The 19589-nt window shown below is 42.6% G+C and overlaps 1 protein-coding gene across 4 annotated transcripts in view; it reads left to right on the top strand.

Moving 5' to 3' along the window:
• Window positions 1-19589, top strand: part of MGAT5 (alpha-1,6-mannosylglycoprotein 6-beta-N-acetylglucosaminyltransferase) — a 269340-nt gene that overhangs the window by 177938 nt on the left and 71813 nt on the right. For all 4 annotated transcript variants that reach the window (XM_075933279.2, XM_075933275.2, XM_075933276.2 and 1 more), the window contains one exon: window positions 13835-13968. In XM_075933279.2, coding sequence (XP_075789394.1) covers window positions 13835-13968 — 134 coding nt within the window. The remainder of the gene's footprint in view (window positions 1-13834; window positions 13969-19589) is intronic.

The raw sequence follows: 19589 nt of genomic DNA on the forward strand, positions 1-19589 counted from the left end.
ACTATTCCAATTTCATATCTCAGTTTTGGCACCCAAAATACCTCTTGAAAATGTTAACGATTTTATGTTTAATTTCCTGACTTGGTTTAATGGATGGTGAAGAATGCTTGACAACATAGAAGCATTTTTGTTCTCTTTGATATTCTATACCAGGTCAGCTGTGCAGGTTATAATCATTCTCAGTCATAGGGTGGAGAAAGATTATGCAGTCTTCCAGTTTCAACTCTGTGTAGTCTACTAGCTGCAGTCTCCAACAGCAAGTGGAGAAAAGTCACAAGCTGTCTAACATCAGGAGCAGCCTGGAAAAAGAAATTCTATGAAGCTAGACATAGTTGCTTTTGGGATCCACTTCATGTACCAGTAGCCATTGCAACCCCAAAATCTGGTGGTGATTGCTAGGTAGAGGCATAGTGAGAGCATGGTGTTCATTGTTCAAACTTGGCAGACAAGTCGGTCAAACTTTCACCTTCAGAGTAGAAGTATGTGCTGATATTTTGTTCTTTAAGTAGAACTGTTTCCAAAGGACACCTGTTCTGTAGCAACACTAAGGGGAACAGAGACAAAAGGGTTGGATTTTATTTTTGACACAGTAACTGCAAGAAATAATGAGGCATAAAAGGCATAATTACATGTTTGTCCAATGCTGAGAGAGATCTTGTTTGTGCCCAGCCTGTCTGAGAAATAGCTCAGGAACGTGTTGAGAGTGTTACTGACATGCTGCCAACCTCTGAGAAAAAAGCTTATCTACGGTGCAAGTGCTGACAGTGGAAATTAAACCAAACCCAATTTATTTAGAACACTTTGAGGCGTGTCCCTGAATTATGTCCCCAAATTAAGGGGTAGTTCTACATTGTTGCAGATTCTGCAAAAGAATTTGCTTTCTTGCATTTTCGTTGTTGGCTATATTTTGGGCTACTTGCCAGGCTCTGGCTGCGTGCTGTCTACCCATGCTGTTGAAATTTACTGCTCTGTAAAAAATCTGAGACTTATTTAGTTTGTCATCATGCAGTATGCATACAGTGCTAGAGAAGTACAGTGCAAGTTGTTCAGCAAATAAAGGCTCTGCATTCACAATTGTTTTGTGCTAAGTAGCAAAAAATATGGTAATGATTTATGACTACAAGATGTAACTGAATAGGACAGTGCTAGGCAGGGTTTGAGGGATGCTTGAGCAAATGTGCCTTTCTCTTCTGGTGACCTAATCTCTCATACTTGGTTCCTGTTGCAAATAGAAAATGAATTTTAAAACCAGGGCTCATTTCCGATGCATTATTTAATACAGTTGGTACATAACTTTCTGTGTGAGACCCTGCTCAAAATAGCAACTCAGAATGGTGATGCACTGCGATAATAGTTGCAGGGGCAACATTGTGCCCATACTCTGTTGCTTGTTCTTAGTCCATCTGTTTGATACATGCTACATTCCCTTTACTTAAAGGGGAAAATATTTTTTTAATTGAGCAAAACAGCAAGTATTCATTTTCTCGATAAGTGTGCTTCCAGTGGTCTGAGCCACAGGCTGAGCTACACTAGTCCTTGTTGTTAATCTCAGCTATGGGTCTGAGTCTCTTTTTTTGGCACAACCTTTTTTTCCCTTAATTTTCCTCTCATTAAATGTGGGAAATACAAAATCTGTTAAAATTGATAACTAAGGTTTATTAGTTCTTCAAGTACTACGTATACAGGCAGTCCCCGGGTTACGTACAAGATAGGGACTGTAGGTTTGTTCTTAAGTTGAATTTGTATGTAAGTCAGAACTGGTACATATTGTAAGGGAAACATTTCTCCAGAGCTCAGTTTTATTCTCCCACACCTCACTTCCCTCAGTCCTTTATTCTCAAGCTGAGGTGTCTGCTGAGAAAAGCCGCTCTGCGTCTCCCTGGTCTGCTGGGGGGGAGGGGAGGCGCTAGCTTCGCGTCTCCCTGGTCTGCTGGGGGGAAGCAGCTAGTACAGGGTTGCCTCACCCCGTTTGTAAGTAGGGATCCGATGTAAGTCGGATCCATGTAACCCGGGGACTGCCTGTATAAGGAATTACTATGACTCAAAACATCTTATAAATTATATTCAGCCCAGCTGATATGATGAAGTGGGTTTTCATCACAAAAGCTCATGATCGTATATCTTTTTGTTAGTCTTTAAGGGTACATCTAAACTACGTGGCTCCGTCGATGGAGCCATGTCGATTAGTTTACTTGGCAAAGGGAAATGAAGTGGCAATTTAAATAATCACCGCTTCATTTAAATCAAAATGGTCGCCACGCTGTGCCAATCAGCTGATTGTTGGCATAGAGCGGCAGTCTAGACATGGATCTGCCGACCGCAGAACCCTTCGTCGACAGATCCTGCAAGCCTCGTTTCACGAGGCATAAAGGATTTGCCAAGAAGGGTTCTGGGGTCGGCAGATATCCATCTAGACTGCCGCTCTATGCCAACAATCAGCTGATCAGCACAGCGTGGTGGCCATTTTGATTTAAATGAAGTGGCGATTATTTAAATCGCCGCTTCATTTCCCTTTGCCATCCTGCCTAATCTACATGGCTCCGTTGACGGAGCCATGTAGTTTAGGCACACCCTAAGGTGCCACAGGACTGCTCATTGTTTTTAAAGTTCCAAACTAACATAGTTATCTCCAGGGGTGGACTGGTTCCAGCAAGATACCGGGAATTTCCCAAAGGGCCGGCTGGGGTCTGCTGCAGGAGGAGCGGGATTGTGACAGGGCACCGCAGCCCCGCACTTTAAATTCCCCAGTGCCAGCCATGTACAGGGCACAGTGGGGCTGAGGGAGCACATCCGTGGCATGTTCAAACGCCGCGCAACAGCTGAGAGGGGAGACGCCCGGGCATGGCATGATGTCACAGCCCAGGACTTTAAAACCACCCAGCCAAGAGTTGCACCGTGCGACCCAGCTCCAAGCCCAGCAAGTGGTCTGGAGCTCCGGAAACAGCTGGGGCCCGATCACAGACTCCAGCACCGCAAACTGGAAGGCAGAAGGTGGGGGGAGAGGAGGAAGAAATGGGGAAAGGGTGGGAGAAGGGGCTTGTGCTGAGTGGAGCGGGGCAGGTCAGGAGAAGAAAGGGGAAGGCACCAAGGGATAGGGTGGAGGAGAGACAAATGCCAGGGAGCCAAGTGGAGACAATGAGGAAAAGGGCAGGAGGGGAGGTGTCAGTGGGAGTCGGGACAGGGTTATGTTGGGAGAGGAGAGGGTAAGGGCATTGGGAGCTAGAGAGGGGAGGTGCTGGGAGAAGGCTTGAAAGAAGGGGTGGGCATAAGGAAGGGAGGAATGGAGCAAGTCATGTGTGAGGGTATATGGGCATGAGGAGAATGGGGGCAGAGAGTGGTAAGGGGGTAGGCATCAGGGAAAAAGAGGGCAAAGGGGGCCGGGGAAGTGAGGGACAGGGGGGCACCAGGAGTGTGCAGGGGTAAGGGAAGGTGCAGATGCCAGGGGATTCTGGAGGTGAAGCAGAAGGGCAGACACCTGCAGGGGAGGGACCAGTACCAGAGGAGAGAGGCAGGGCAGGTGTGTAGAGGGAGGTGTTAGGAGAGGGGATGTACAACACAAAATTCATTCTGCTCATGGAAGGAAACTCTTAGAGGGAACACTTCTCCCAGCCCCTCCGCTCCCGAGTTAATGTTACACACATTGGATTAATGCAATTGCAGGATAGTTGCATGAGGGGGGCTTGGTGGGGGCCAAACTAATCCCTATTGGTAGGAGGATGGTGGAAAAAGACCTTAGAGAGGGGTCACATGACATCTTTTACTTCTGGTCATGTGTCCATCATGCCCTAAGAGTGTTACCTCCTGTCTAATGGGAGTCAGGGGGTGTGGCTAATGGGGGTCAGGGGCATGGTTAACAGGAATCAGGGGTGTGGCTAGGGGGGGGGTCAAAGAGTAAATTTTAAAAAATTATTTGATGTGAAAAAGTGGGCTGTTTTCAACCCATTTCCTGGGCCTGTTTTGATTGCCAGTCCGCCCCTGGTTATCTCTCTGAGACTATTCGAAACACTATACATAGACATTCTGGCTACGTCTACACTGGCCCCTTTTCCGGAAGGGGCATGTTAATTTCAGAGATCGCAATAGGGAAATCCGCGGGGGATTTAAATATCCCCCGCAGCATTTAAATAAAAATGTCCGCCGCTTTTTTCTGGCTTTTAGAAAAGCCGGAAAAGAGCGTCTACACTGGCCCCGATCCTCCGGAAAAAGCGCCCTTTTCCGGAGGATCTTATTCCTACTTTATTTTTATTTAAATGCCGCGGGGGATATTTAAATCCCCCGCGGATTTCCCTATTACGATCGCTGAAATTAACATGCCCCTTCCGGAAAAGGGGTCAGTGTAGACGTAGCCATACTATTGGCATTTAACATGCAATATCCATTCAGTTTTTTAAAATTCTACAAATGGTGGTTATTCTGACACTTCAGTACTTGGCATTTTTTTATCACAACAGAGATGGTAAAGATATAGCTCAGCCAAACTCATAGCTCAAGCATGTGCAATTGCAGTGCTGTGGACCTCTCAAGGATTTGAAGTCTTGCTAAATTTGATAGGAAAGAGCCAACTCTTTTGGCCTCTTGTTCACCCAGAAGTAGCACAGTCTTTTATTGGGCTGTGACTGTAAAATCTTTACTGATAAATATTTTAAGGAGTGATTGTAACTTAACTTTATTTCTAGAGCTTTCATTGGGAGGGCAAGAAAATGGCTACTGGATAAAAATCAAGCAAGCAGGAATCAAGCAGGCAAAAATGGTAGAATTTCTTAATGTAGCCAATTTTAGATGAAGCAATTTCAGGCTGGACGGGGACACAACTTTTTGCATAAAGCAAATATAACGACTAAGAAGGGCTGTATTTGTATAGTCACCTATTAGAAAAATGTTGTACATTTCATTGCAAGTCCTCTGAGCTATCTAGAAGAATGAGGTTGTTTCCCTTTTTGTTTTTTTGTGAAGTGCATTAATGCAAACTAGCAGTTTTAGTGCCTTTAAAAATACACAATCTTGCTTATGAATCTCGTTAAGCTCATTGTGTCAGTGATCTGAAGAAGTGAAGTCCATCATTGTTTACTCAGAATGTGAACAATTTTTTTCATTTAAAATGTATTTCCTTCTCATTGCTTTTCATCCATTCTCTCAAATATAAGAAAATGGAAGAAGGTGCACTGTTTATTGTTAAATATTGTTGTCAATTTTTCTGGTCTAAATATCAGGTATAAAAATCCTTTGGCTGTAGCTGAAATATTTTTTATGAAGAGGATCATTTTAATTGGATTTCATGTAATATATTCAAGACATAATAGTCCTAAATAGAGAACATCATAACTGAGAGGATTTCATTGCTTGTTTGATGTGCATTAAATTGTTTTCCTAGAAGTTTTCCTTGTTCCTCTGGGTGCATCAGTAGTTCCTTCATTTGTGTGTTGAGACTAGAAATCATGGATCCTGACCATAAATGTGTATGTCTACTTTGGCAACTTTAATGCCATCTACAAACTACTATATTGCTAAATATACAATTTTTTTTCTTATTCAAAAAGCAATTTAAAATTATGTAAATAGTTTATACAAACTATTTTTCTGCTAGATTGGAAACCTGAAATTCTTGCATTTTACTTAGGAATCTGTATATTCAATCCCTTTCAGTCCATTTCACTGGAATTGAGAGATTTACCATAAAAAGGTACTGTGTGTGTGTGTGTATACGCACTTTTCTATGGTATTCATCAGTTTCCTAATTTTCAAGAATAAACTATGATGCTCCAAATAATTATATTTGATTTCTGTAAAACTTTGAATGTGTGTATATATGCATGGGGGGGGAGGGCGGGCGGAGAGTGTGTGATGTTATTTTATAAAATATGTATATATTAACAAGCCTTAAATTTGTGTTGAAAAATTAAAAACCAAATGCACCTCATCAGTTATAAAACAGAAACCCATACTCTCCCTGAGCTACAAACAAGTAATTGTCACAAACTACAGGTATAGGTTTCTTTACATAGTGCCCCTGCAGGTATTCCATTCCAGGTGCACTTGTGCCCTGTGCACCTTTGATGGGAGATTTTCCTTTTCTGTTCAGCCCATGCATGCACGTTAAATATCCTTCTATCCAGCATTGAAGCTATATAGGGCAGGGATTTTCAAAGTTGAGTTCATGGTCCCATCCAGGTATGCTTCTGGTGAGCTCCAAGATGCTTTGTTTATTTTAAGTGTCCATAGGCACCGAATCATGCAGCTCCCATTGGCCATGGCTCGCAATTTGGAGGGTGCTTGCCATTTTTAACTGAATGTGAGAAAATCATATGGACTGCCATAGAATACTCATAGACTTTAAGGTCAGAAGGGACCATTATGATCATCTAGTCTGACCCCCTACACAATACAGGCCACAGACTCTCACCCACCCCCTCCTAGAATAATCCTCTCACCTATATCTCAGATATTGAAGCCTTCAAATAGTTTGAAGATCCCAAGATGCAGAGAATCCTCCAGCTGTGATCTGTACCCTATGCTGCAGAGGAAGGTGAAAAACCTCCAGGGCCCCTGCCAATCTACCCTGAAGGAAAATTCCTTCCTGACCCCAAATATGGCGATCAGCTAAACACTGAGCATGCGGGCAAGACTCACCAGCCAGACACCCAGAAAGTTCTCTATAGTAACTCCTATCATCCCTCCCTTGACCTATTTACCACTGATAATGAATGGTCAATTAGTTACCAAGATCATGCTATCTCATCAAACCATCCCCTTCATAAACCCATCTAGTTTAATCTTGAACCCTAAGATCTTTTGCCCCCACTACGTCCCTTGGAAGGCCATTCCAGAACCCCATTAAGCAATCATGTCCCCCCTCAGCCTTCTTTTGGTTAAGGTAAACAAGTCAAGCTCCCTGAGTCTCCTTTCATAAGACAGGTTTTCCATTCCTCGGATCATCCTATTGGCCCTTCTTTGTACCTGTTCAAGTTTGAATTCCTCCTTCTTAAACATAGGAGACCAGAACTGCACACAGTATTCCAAATGGGGTCTCACCAATGCCTTGTATAATGGCACTAATACCTCCTTATCCCTACTGGAAATACCTCACCTACTACATCCCAAGACCGTATTAGCCTTTTTCACAGCCATGTCACAATGGCGGCTCATAGTCATCCTATAATCAACCAGGACTCCGAGGTCCTTCTCCTCCGTTACTTCCAATTGATGTGTCCCCAGCTTATAACTAAAATTCTTGTTATTAATCCCTAAATGCATAACCTTACACTTCTCACTATTAAATTTCATCCTATTGCTATCACTCCCAATTTACAAGGTCATCCAGATCTTCCTGTATGATATCCCGATCCTTTTCTGAATTGGCAATACCTCCCAACTTTGTGTCATCCGCAGATTTTATCAGGACACTTCCACTTTTGGTGCCAGGGTCAGCAATAAAAAGAATAAATAAAATTGGCCCCAAAACTGATCCCTGAGGAACTCCGCTAGTAACCTTCCTCCAATCTGACAGTTCACCTTTCAGTATGACCTGCTGTAGTCTCCCCTTTAACCAGTTGCTTATCCATCTCTCAACTTTCATATTAATCCCTATCTTTTCCAATTTAACCAATAATTCCCCATGTGGTACTGTATCAAATGCCTTACTAAAGTCGAGGTAGATTAGATCCACTGCATTTCCTTTATCTAAAAAATCTGTTACTTTCTCAAAAAAGAAAATCAGGTTGGTTTGGCACAATCTACCTTTTGTAAAACCATATTGTAATTTGTCCCAATTGCCATTAACCTCAATGTCTCTAACTACTTTCTCCTTCAACATTTTTTCCAGGATCTTGCATACTACAGATGTCAAACTAACAGGCCTATAGTTACCCGGGTCGCTTTTTTTCCCCTTTCTTAAAAATAGGAACTATATTAGCAATTCTCCAGTCAAATGGTACAACCCCTGAGTTTAGAGATTTATTAAAAAATTTTGCTAATGGACTTGCAATTTCATGTGCCAGTTCCTTTAATATTCTTGGATGAAGATTATCTGGGCCCCCCGATTTACTCCCATTAAGCTGTTCAAGTTTGGCTTTTACCTCGGATATGGTAATATCTACCTCCATATCCTTAGTCCCATTTGTTATGTTACCATTATCCCTAAGCTCTTCATTAGCCTCATTAAAGACTGAAGCAAAGTATTTGTTTAGATATTGGGCCATTCCTAGATTATCCTTATCCTCCACTCCATTCTTAGTAATTAGCGGTCCTACTTCTTCTTTTTTTGTTTTTTTTTTCTTATTTTTATGGCTATAAAACCTTTTATTATTGGTTTTAATTCCCTTTGCAAGGTCCAACTCTACCTTTTATCCTCTCTCACTTTGTCCCTACATGCTCTAACCTCAATAAGGTAGCTTTCTTTACTGATCCCTCCCATCTTCCGCTCCTTATAGGCTTTCTGCTTTTTCTTAATCACCTCTCTGAGATGCTTCCTCATCCAGCTTGGTTTAAAACACCTGCCTACACATTTTTTCCCTTTTCTAGGGATACAGGCTTCTGACAGCTTCTGCATCTTTAACTTAAAATAATCCCAGGCCACCTCCACCTCAAGATCCATACTTTCTTTAGTCTAATCAACTTCCCTAACTAATTTCCTTAATTTATTAAAGTTAGCCCTTTTGAAATCAAAAACCCTAGTCTCAGATTTATTTTTATTTATCCTTCCATTTAATTTGAACTGAATTAGCTCATGATCACTCGAGCCAAGGTTGTCCCCTACAACCATTTCATCTATGAGGTCCTCACTACTCACCAAAACCAAATCTAAAATAGCATCCCCCCTTGTTGGTTCAGCAACTACTTGATGAAGGAATTCATCAGCTATCACATCTAGAAAAATCTGAGCCCTATTATTACTAGCACTTGTTCTCCAGTCTATATCTGGAAAGTTGAAATCTCCCATGATTACACAGTTTCCATGAGTATTTACTCCATTAAAAACATTAAAGAGGTCTCTATCTATATCCAAATTGGATCCTGGTGGTCTATAACACACCCCAAGCACTATCCCAGGGGAGGATCTGATGTGATTTTTGCCCAGACTGTCTTCTCCATTCCATCACTTTTTATTTCTTTACAATCTACCTTACCTTTGATATACAATGCCACTCCACCACCTTTACCCTTATTTCTGTCTTCCCTAAACTTCACACACCCTTCAATACCTGTACTCCAATCATGCCTAGTATTCCACCATGTTTCTGTCATTCCTATAATATCTGGTTTCACTTCCTGGACCAATAGCTCTAATTCCTCCATTTTGTTACCTAGGCTCCTCGCATTGGTATACAAACATCTTAATTTTTGCTGATTGGCCTCACTTACATTCTTTACCCAATTTGGCACGGACGTCATACCTCCAATATGACCTATTAGACAGTATACACCCTATCCTTTCTCATGTATATTCTCCTACCCCCAGCTATATCCTTTCTTACTTTGTTTTTCTCCCTCTCGGTGTTAAAATCCGGTGTAGAGATTACCTGGACATCTCCCAGCTGTCTCCCCCAAATTCCTAGTTTAAAGCTCTCTTAATCAGTTGAGCCAGCCTCCATCCTAGAAGTCTATTTCCCTCCCTACTTAGGTGAAGTCCATCCCGAGAGAACAGTCCTCTGTCCATAAATGCCTCCCAGTGACCATACATCCCAAAGCCCTCCTTATAGCACCACTGCCTATCTATTGATCATCATAATCCTGTCACATCTTAGTTGCCCTTCTCTAGGAACAGGCAGAATCCCACTAAAGATCACCTGAGCCTCAATTTCCTTGAGCGTCCTCCCCAGCCTAACACAGTCTCCCTTAATTCGTTCCAGCGAGAATCTAGCCGTATCATTTGTTCCTAAATGAAGGATGATCAATGGATTCCTTCCTGCTCCCTTAATAATCCTCTTCAACCTCAGTTCCACATCCCGTATCTTAGCACCTGGCAGACAGCACACCCTTCTATTCTCTGGATCAGCTCTGGTTACAGGCTTATCTATTCTTCTCAATAAGGAGTCCCCAATCACGTAGACCTGACTTTTCCTGGTGACAGTGCAATTCTCTGGTCTATCTCTTGCTTCCTCTGGCTGCAAGTCCTTGCCATTCCTGTTTTCCCTTGTAATCCTCTTCAACCCCTCCTGTATCCTTCTGACAGGGGCAGATGACGATTTTGCGGGGCCCAGGGCAGCACAATTTCGTGGGACCCCCCCTTTGCCACGGCGCATGCCTGGGGCTTCTTGAAGTGTGGGATCCGGGGCGGCCGTCCCGCTCGCCCTGCCCTATATCCACCCCTGCCTCCTGAAGCTCATTATTAGTGTTGTCCCCATTAACTTTTCCCCTTTATCTATAGGATTAGCCACTCTTCTCTTCTTCCTTACCCTTCCATCTTCATTATCTACCTGCTGTACCCCTTCTTCATTCTCCAACTCCGCATACCAGTTCTTGAGCTCTATTTTTCCTTCACTGACCCATCTTTTCCTCTGCCTGGTTCTCTTAGTCACATGCTTCCACTGTCCATTTTCTTCGCCAGCAGTCCCCCCCTCTGAGGCCCTTGATCCTGCTTCCATGTGCATATCTAAACTTTCCCCTTCAGCCACATCATGCCTTTGCTCCATCATCTGCTCAAACCCCCTTCTAAACTCGACCAGGGTTTCCACCTGCATCTCCAGTCCTCAGATCTTTTCTTCCATCAGCTCTATCAGACGGCACTTCATGCAAACAAAACTCCTTTCAATATGTACAGTTGTCAAGGACATCCCTTAATTCTCTCGCAGCCAGGGCATTTCTTGTCATGGACAGTTTTTCAATGGTCTGGCCTAGTCAGGTGCATTCAGATGAGTCCCTATACCTCAGTCTCAAACTGTCTTCAGCTTCTGAAGTCACATGGCAGCTTGTACTTTTGTGACAAATCATCCAAGATGATGCCTTCCCTGTCTCTAGGGAGGACTCAAAATAGCTTACTCAGCAAGCAGATGCAGTTTAGACAAACAAGTGTCAGTTCCCCAATAAGTGAAATGCTCCTTAGACTGGTAGCAGGATCATCAGAATGTAGGTGCTGCAGTTCCTTCTTCCAGCTAGTGCCGAGGCATTTCTGTGTTGGGATAGGGGCACACAGTATATATCTTTTACATGTTTCCCCCATGCCTCTTATTCTCAGTGTAATGAACAAGATCAGACAAGAAGCCAGAGGTATCCTAACAGACCTGACACGATTGAGGCAGAGATGGTTTCCTTACCTGTTTCTCCAGTCTCTGTGTCCAGCTATAAATCTTCCATTTATTCCTGATCTCCTCTTGCAGGACAGCAGCCAGCTGCCTCCTACTCTGAGAACGTTCCACCTCAAGATGTGGCTGCTCAATGGTTCATTGGGGAAGAGCCAGCAGACATTGCTCAATGATATAAAAGAGTCTATCAGAAATACTTGCCTTCAAAAATGGAAAAGATTTAGTCATTGGTGCAGCTTCCAGAAACTTGCATCTCACTCTGCCCCTCTTCTGCTAGTTCTGTAATACTTCTTGCATTTAAAGAAATAATCAGGGATTGTCTCAAGGCTCACTGAGGGATTCCACAATGTTTGCTTATTCTCCAACTTCAGGGTTCATGAAAAGATGGGGAAATGTTTTTCCACAGGTGAAAGGCCCTGCTCTGTTTTGGAACCTCAGTTTGGTTCTTAGAAATCACGAAGCTCCCCTTTGAACCAGTAGCATCCTGCTCATTATTAAACTTATCTATGTAAATTGCCTTTACTGTGACTATTACAACAGCCTGAAGGCTGTATGAAATAGGAGTCTTTGCGGCACACCCTCCTTTCACAATATTCTACAAGGACAGGGCTTCCTTACAGTCATATTGCAGATTCCTTCCTAAATTGTCAGTTTCATTTGAATCAGACTATTTGTCTACCTATTTTCTTTCTGAAACCGCCCAATTCTATATTGAAGGCTGTTGTCTGCATTCTGGGTATCTGGAGAGTGCTGGTTTTCTACATAGATAGGACTAAATCATTCAGGAAATCTGAGAGACTTCATTTTGTTTGCAGACAGATATAAAGGATCTGCTATTTCTACCTAAAACTGTCAAAATGGATCTCTGGATATGTTGTTGCTTATTATGTTGCCTCCAGCATTCCGCTCCATGCTAAGATCTCTCCGTTTACATCCATGGGCTCTCCTTAAAAATATGCCTGTATTTTAGATCTGCATGGTCCTTTGTATGTAGCTCTGCCCCAAATGGTGTGTTCCATGTGGCAGTTAGCAAAGCAGTTTTTTCCTTAGTTATGAACTAGATACTGAGGATCCCTTTTTTTGGGAGTAGTGCTTTAGAAGTCCCCTGAAGTGAAGGACCCATACTCAGCTTGTGCAGTAACTATGGTCCGTTGAGAATGTGGCCCTGTGGGTGAGCCACTACCAGTCCAGCTTGCCCTCTGCTTTGGACTTGGCGTCTTGGCAATGGAAAGAACTGAAGGTAGTTCACTCATGTAGCTTTATATAGCTTCAGTGTGGGGCAAAAGGAAGACCAGGGTGTCTCCAAAGTGTTAATGGACACAGAAGCGGCTCAAGGAGACCTGCTGGCAACTGGCGCCCTAAGCGGAATGCACGATCGGCGCCCCCAACTTCATAGCACTTAATGGCATGACATTATCATTGGGTGCCACATTAAAAACAGCACCCTAGGCAACTGCGAAGGTTGCCTACAACCACGGGCCTCCCCTGAATGAACATTACTAATGAAAATTTCCAATAAAAAATATGTGGGGCACACATGCTTCTGAGGTGGAGCATCCATAGGGGGACGTGTATAGAAGAACCACAGTTACTGCACAGGATGACTAATCTTCTCATTTTTAGTATGCTAATCCCGCTCTAATGGAACACTTTATTAACTGCAGTGGGAAATTCTTATACTCATAGGAGACTTATAACATCTCTATGTAACCAAAAGAATGGTAGCTAGAGTTCTTGGATGCTGCTGGTTAAAAAGGCTTTTACAGATGGCAAGGTAAGATAGAAAAATGTTATGCAATGTCTCCTTTTTATAATACTGTATAATGCACCCAATAAATTTTAATTTATAAGAACAATAGGTGGTATCCTAACTCCACAGAAATTAAAGAAAAACTCAATTGACTTCAGTGGTGTCAGACTTTAACCCAACATTTGTGAAATTTACGTGAGCCAAATAGTAAAATTCATATTAAATTTTTATATCTCTCCTCTATATACTTTTATGATTTTACATGAAAACAATTAAAATGAAGACACCATATTAAAATGATTTGTTCCATGTTTGCTTTTGGCTACTCTTCCACTGTGAGAGGTGAAACAGTATGAAAATTTGAATAACATTCAAGTAAAACTCTTAACAAGTGACTATATGTAGTAATAATTAAATCAGCATAACTTTCATGTTAATTGTTCCTCAATGTCATACAGCTCACTTTTCTAACTGCCAGCTCTGCAAGTTGAAATGGGGTCTAAAAGTCAAAATGGCATATTTCTGGCTTACATGCCATCATCTTTCACCTGAAATATAAAGCTAAACATCATAAACAGTAAAGGCTTCAGAATTTTTATTTCTGGTGATGAATGAGGAAGAAAAGAACAATTTACCCCTACTTCTGTATTGGTTCTGTCAGACTTAAGAATATTGTCAATAAAGTAAGCAAATTATATCTTTGAATATAGGTGCTGGGAGCAGGTGTGTTAAGTGAGGAGATGGCATGTCCCTGGAAATAATTCTTCTGATGATGACCACACATTAAAACCCTGATGCTTTATTACTTCATGTAACAAATATCTCTCCTTTTTTTTCTTTTTTTCAGCTCACACTCCAGACAACAGCTTTCTTGGGTTTGTGGTGGAGCAGCATCTGAATTCCAGTGACATTAAACACATTAACGATATCAAAAGGCAGAATCAGTCACTTGTTTATGGCAAAGTAGATAACTTCTGGAAGGTCAGTTGCAGTCTGTTTTTACATCTTTGTCAAATTCATTTTGATCCAGGGGAAAAGATATGCATCTCAAGACTTATCTCTTGAATTTCTAGTAAATTCCTGTGTCTGAAAATAAGCAAAAACTTGAAAGGATTTATTTACTGAGCATTTATGGGGCTTCATAATAAAAGGGGCATCTGCCTAGCTAAAGAGAGAATAGGTCTGAAAATCTCTTCACAATATCTGTCCAATTTACTTTGATTGTAAAAATGCTACAACTTGCAGTAATGTATGTGCCTATGCATACCGATGAAACATAGTGAGACACAATAGAATTCTAAGCATTATAAAGCATTTCCCTTGCTTGGATAAAGGACTTTTTTTATATAGCCAAGTGGGTTATATGCTTGTTCTGTTTTATTTACTGGTGACAAATTAGTTTTTATAGTGCTATCAGACTTATTTGAAGGTGATACAGTAGCTATTAAAAGACATTACAGGGATTTTAAGTGCTGCAGAGGCTTTGCAAACCTGAATGGCCTGTCTTAAGCAACTCTTTTCTAGTGACTTATTCGCCTGTATGCTGCAAAAAGTTTCTTTTATTTGATAGCAGCCTTTTCTATGTTCTGATCATAAGGTTAGCTGAAACCTATTCAGCCTCTCACTTTAAGGCTTTGGAAATGTCCCTTCTCATACCCTCTTGTAAAAAAAAAAAAAAAAATAGCTTTGTGCTTATTTGACCTTTATGTTGTGCAGCTGCCCTATCTGGATAAGGTTTTCCACTCCAGAGTCTTGTCTGTTGGCCCCGTAACAGTTCATGTTTTTATCTCTGGAGGTCCCAGGCCAATCGCTGGTGTGTTGTCACAATGGCAGCCATCAAGCATTAGCATTTATGGGGTGTTGTGCCTCTGGCAGTGAACTGAGGACCTGGAGGCAGAGTAGCCTGCCAATATTAGAATGATGTCATCAGTTCCATCATCATAAGAGAACCCACATTCCCTAATGACCTTAATTCCTTTCTGTTACTGCCACTGAGAGTGAAACAGACTCTGAAGTCCACCAGCTAGTTAGACCATCCTCTTATTGCTAGTTTAGTTAATTATTTGTAGTATCATCGGAGTAGATGGGGCCACTTGCCTTTTGTTATCATCTAGGCTGTGTTGGGTACAAAACCCCAGAGGAGCTTCAGACTACTTTGCTTTCCAGAGGCAGGTGAACATATTAAGTGCTCAGGAGAGACTCATGTAGCATCCTGATGCACAATTTATGGAACTTTACTCCTTGGTTGAGGAAGGGCAGATAGTTAAGATGGCAGACATACTTGGCTTCCTTCAGCTTGTATCAGGCCATCTTAAGTAGGGATGTTAACGAGTAATCAGTTGCCTTGTAAACATCACTTTACGGTTGATGCTTAACTGGTAATGGTTATCCAAGTATCCATGGAGCAGCCCCCAACCCATGGCTTGCCATGGGCAGAAGGCTGCTCCAGGCCTACCCCCGCAAGGAAGCAGCACTCAATGCAGAAGCAACACAGCTCTGCCAGCTTCCCATGGGGCTGCTGCTTTTGGCCCCGCACTGGGGAAGCCGCTCCAATCTAGTCGTAGCTCGAGTGTGTGTCCCCGTCTCTCCCGCCTGCCCAAATTTAATCGGTTAACTAGTTAAATGTAAGGTTTCATTGATTAACTAATTAAACAGGATTTTACATGTCTGATCTTAGAACACCTGGGAGTTTCTTTGCATCCTTTGCAAAGAGACCTGAGACTCATTTTGCAGCTCCAGCCTCGGTGCCACGCTCAATGTCAGAACCAAGAGCAGATGCCTGAAGGCAAACATATTGGGGCTCATCCTCCTGTTGGGCACTGCAGGTTTTGCCAAAACAGCCTGTTGTGGCACCATTGTCTTTGTTGGTACCATAAGCTCATTGTGCCTGTGACTTAGGAACCCTTTAATGCCAACTAGCCCAGACCTTATGGCAGGGGTGGGCAGAACTCTTCTATGATATTTAGGGAAGAAATGCAGGGTGTGGGGTGGAGGTTGGGTGCAGAAGGGAGCTTAAGGTTAGAGATTGAGATGCAGGAGCAAGTGTAGAGCCTGGGGGGGTGAGTTTAAGTAAAGGAGGCGGTTGTGACCTTGGGGCGGGGGACTGGAATGCAGGAGAGAGTGCTGGGGTTTGGGTTGTGACTTAGGGCAGGAGAAGGTTGTGACCTGGGGCAGGGTCCAGGAGTGAGTATGGCTGCAGTGGGGAAGACAGAGGGTTTTGGGTTATGTGAGATTGGGGGGAAGTGGCAGGGAAGAAGAGTTGTGGGGGAGGCAGGGTCTAGGATCCCAGAGGCAGGCTCTGGCCAGGAGACTTACCTGAGTGACCCCCAGCCAGCAGCCCACCATATTTCTCAGGCAGGCTCCCTCCCCATCTCGCCACCTAGCCATGACAGGGGTCATGTGCCTCTGTGAATAAGAGCCTGAGGGAGGAAGAGCAGTAGTTCACACGATGCCTGTTCTTCCCATTGGCTGGAAACTGGCCAATGGGATTGTGCTGGGGGTGGGGGCAATGCACAAAGCCTCTCTCTTTCCCCCAGGCTTGCAGCTGTTGATAGACAAATGTCCCCACAGCCACTTTTCTCAGTGGCGTGCGGGAGGCAGGAAGTCTGCCAGCAGCGGGGGGAGGAGGAGGAGAACGGGGACTGGTGGCTCCACAGGAGCCAGTGCTTGCAGAGAGACAGTTTAAAAGAATTAATCCTGTTGGCTTAGGAAGCTGTGATATCCAAACATGCTAAATGATTTAATAGCGTTTCTGATCATGCTTCCCATGAGAATAGCTCTGCTGCGTTAAGCCCATTTAAGAGGACAACATGGCGGGAAAAAAAGATACTTACACAGACTGATAAACACCTTATTGTCCACTTGCCAACTATCAACTATAGTTTATTATTACTGTATCTAATAGGTTATCAGACATTGGTGTATGAGAAAAAGAAAACAGTGTCTCTATGTTGAGGACAAGAGGGATGTTAATCAGGAATCCATTTGTGGGAGTGATCCCTCAATTTGTTAGTCCAAATCCAATCCTTCTGAACCTTGAAATCCTCACTTTAATAAAGTAATTCTTGTTGACTGTAATGGTATATACCTGGCTGATTTTTTTCTGTTTGGTTCTTGACTGAAGAAGGTTTGCATTAGTTTCAGGTTTTTTCTTTTGCATAATGAAGTTTGTATAGTCTGTTCCTTTTTCTCCAGAACATATTTCAGCAGAACAGAAATCCATTAATTTTGAGTCTGTTTTGGCTTAGGTTTTTGTGATTACAGCTCCTGATCTGATTATCAGTACCAGAAGCATAATGGAGTCTCTCAAGAATAGTTGGATCTAATAATCTATACTTCCTGACCTGATTAGTTGTTGGAATAAACAGAATAGCCTGTCAAGTGTAGTCAGATCTAATAAACAAGGCTGTTGCTCAGTTACTTGTAGTTTTATGCATACGTATATTTTCAGTTCTAAAAATATACCCTAAAAGCCCTAAAAAATAGGGTTTTATTCTGTCAACCCTAATCCAACAGCATGTATTAATAATAGTAATAAGGCCAGAAGGAACCATTGTGATCAGGTATCCTCCTGTATAGCCCATAGGATTTCTCTGAATTATTTCCAGTTTGAAGTAGAGCACATCTTTCAGAAAAACATCCAATCTTAATTTGAAAATTTCCAGTGAGGTAGAATTAATAACAATGTTGTTAATTACACTGTTGTTAAATGTATGCCTTATTTCTAGTCTGAATTTGTCTAGCTTCAATGTCAGTCATTGGATCTTGTTATACAGTTGTCTGCTAGATAGAAGAGCAGTCTATTATCAAATTCTGCTCCCCCACTTAATTAGTTACAGATGGGAAAAAAGTCGCCTTTTAACCTTTTCTTTGTTATAAACAAATTGAGCTCTGAGACATTCACTCAAACGTGTTTTCCAGTTCTTTAATCATTCTATTGGCTTTTTTCACTGAATCCTCTCCAATTTTGCAATGTCTCCCTTGCATTGTGGTTACCAGCACTGGACTAGTATTCAAATAGTGATTGCACCACTGCCAACTGTAGCAATTGTATAACCTCATGACTCTTTCTTCATATTCCCTAGTTTATGTATCCAAGGATTGTATTAGGGCTTTGGTCACAGCATTGTATTAAGAGATCATGTGAAGCTCTTTATCCACCAACCTTCTTCCCCCAAGTCTTTTTAAGAATCACTACTTTCCAAGATACCATCCCCAGCATCCTTTAAGCATGGCTTACCACCTTGGATGTCCTAGTTGTATGACTATACATTTGACTGCATTAAAACACATTGCTTACTTGTTAACATGTATTTGTTATCTGATATGCAGACTCTCTTGTGTGCACACACAAAGTCGTCATCTTCTTAAACTCTTGTACTCCGAGTGGAGCATAGGTCATCTACAAGTCCCCTCCACTTCCCTCTGTCTTGAGACAAAACTTCTAGCTGACTCCAGGAGTACCCCAGCTTTTGTTCTTCAGTCTCAGTAGATCATCTCCATGTTGTTCATGGTCTTCCTCTTTTGCATTTTCCTTGGTTCCATGTGAGAGCTTGACGGTCTATGCTGGATTATGGTTACCTGAGAGTGTGACCTAGCCATCCCTACTTTCTTCTCTTGATTTGAACGTCAAGTGGTTCTAGTCCTCCTCAGTTCCAAAGCTCCTCATTTTTGACAAAGTCTTGCCATTTGATGTGAAGGATGTACCTCAGGCATCTGTTTATGAATGTCTGTAGCTTGTGATTTGAAGACTTTTTAGTATGCTAGGTCTCGCATCCATACAAAAGCGCACTCTTCACATTTATGTTGAAGAGTTTCATCTTCACAGATATTATTTGTGAACTCCATATGGTACGAAGAGTCTTGAATGCATGGTCCATTCCTTGTTGTGGTGAGGTGGCTTGTGTGTCTCAGTGACCTGGAGAGCTATGCCAGTGGGAACTACAGCTCCTGGAAGGAATACCCAAACTGGACAGGTCAAAGGGTAGAGGCAAGACAAATTTGGATCACCTCTCCCTGAGGTAAAAGGGGTTGGCTTTGGGTTAACAACCCTATCTGTTTAAAAAAAAAATAAATAAAGTAAACCCCCTACAAACAGATTTGACATCACAGAGTAGGCTGGGAAGCATATTTGGGTGACGAAATCCATGCTAATCCACCAGGTTCCTGGGATGATCTTGTATCTGCGCAGCAGCCTAGTTTACCTGTTTAGCCCCTCCCCCCCCATCATTGAACTAATTTATTTATGATATTTGCTTTACGTTTTGTATCAGAGCAGATCACTTCATCAAATGTGTCTCATTCCCGGACAGTATGTGTGTGTCCTGTTTTTGTAACAGAGCAGTGGGTCTCAATCTGTTTATCTTTGTGGGCTGCATATAGAATCATAGGGCTGAAAGAGACCTCAGGATAGTGGTCCCCAACCTTTAGAGGCTCCCGGGCGCCTGGGGGTGGGGCCACTCATGCACCGGGCGCCCGGGGGGTGGGGCCACTCACGTGCTGGGCGCCCGAGGGCGGGGCCGCGCGTCTGGGGTGTTACACTGAGGATCTCTAAGTCTAAATTTGCAATCTGATTACTATTAATTAAACCTCAGTGGAAGTTG

Source organism: Pelodiscus sinensis, chromosome 7, assembly GCF_052426305.1.
Source record: "Pelodiscus sinensis isolate ZL-2025 chromosome 7, ASM5242630v1, whole genome shotgun sequence".
NCBI lineage: Eukaryota > Metazoa > Chordata > Testudines > Trionychidae > Pelodiscus > Pelodiscus sinensis.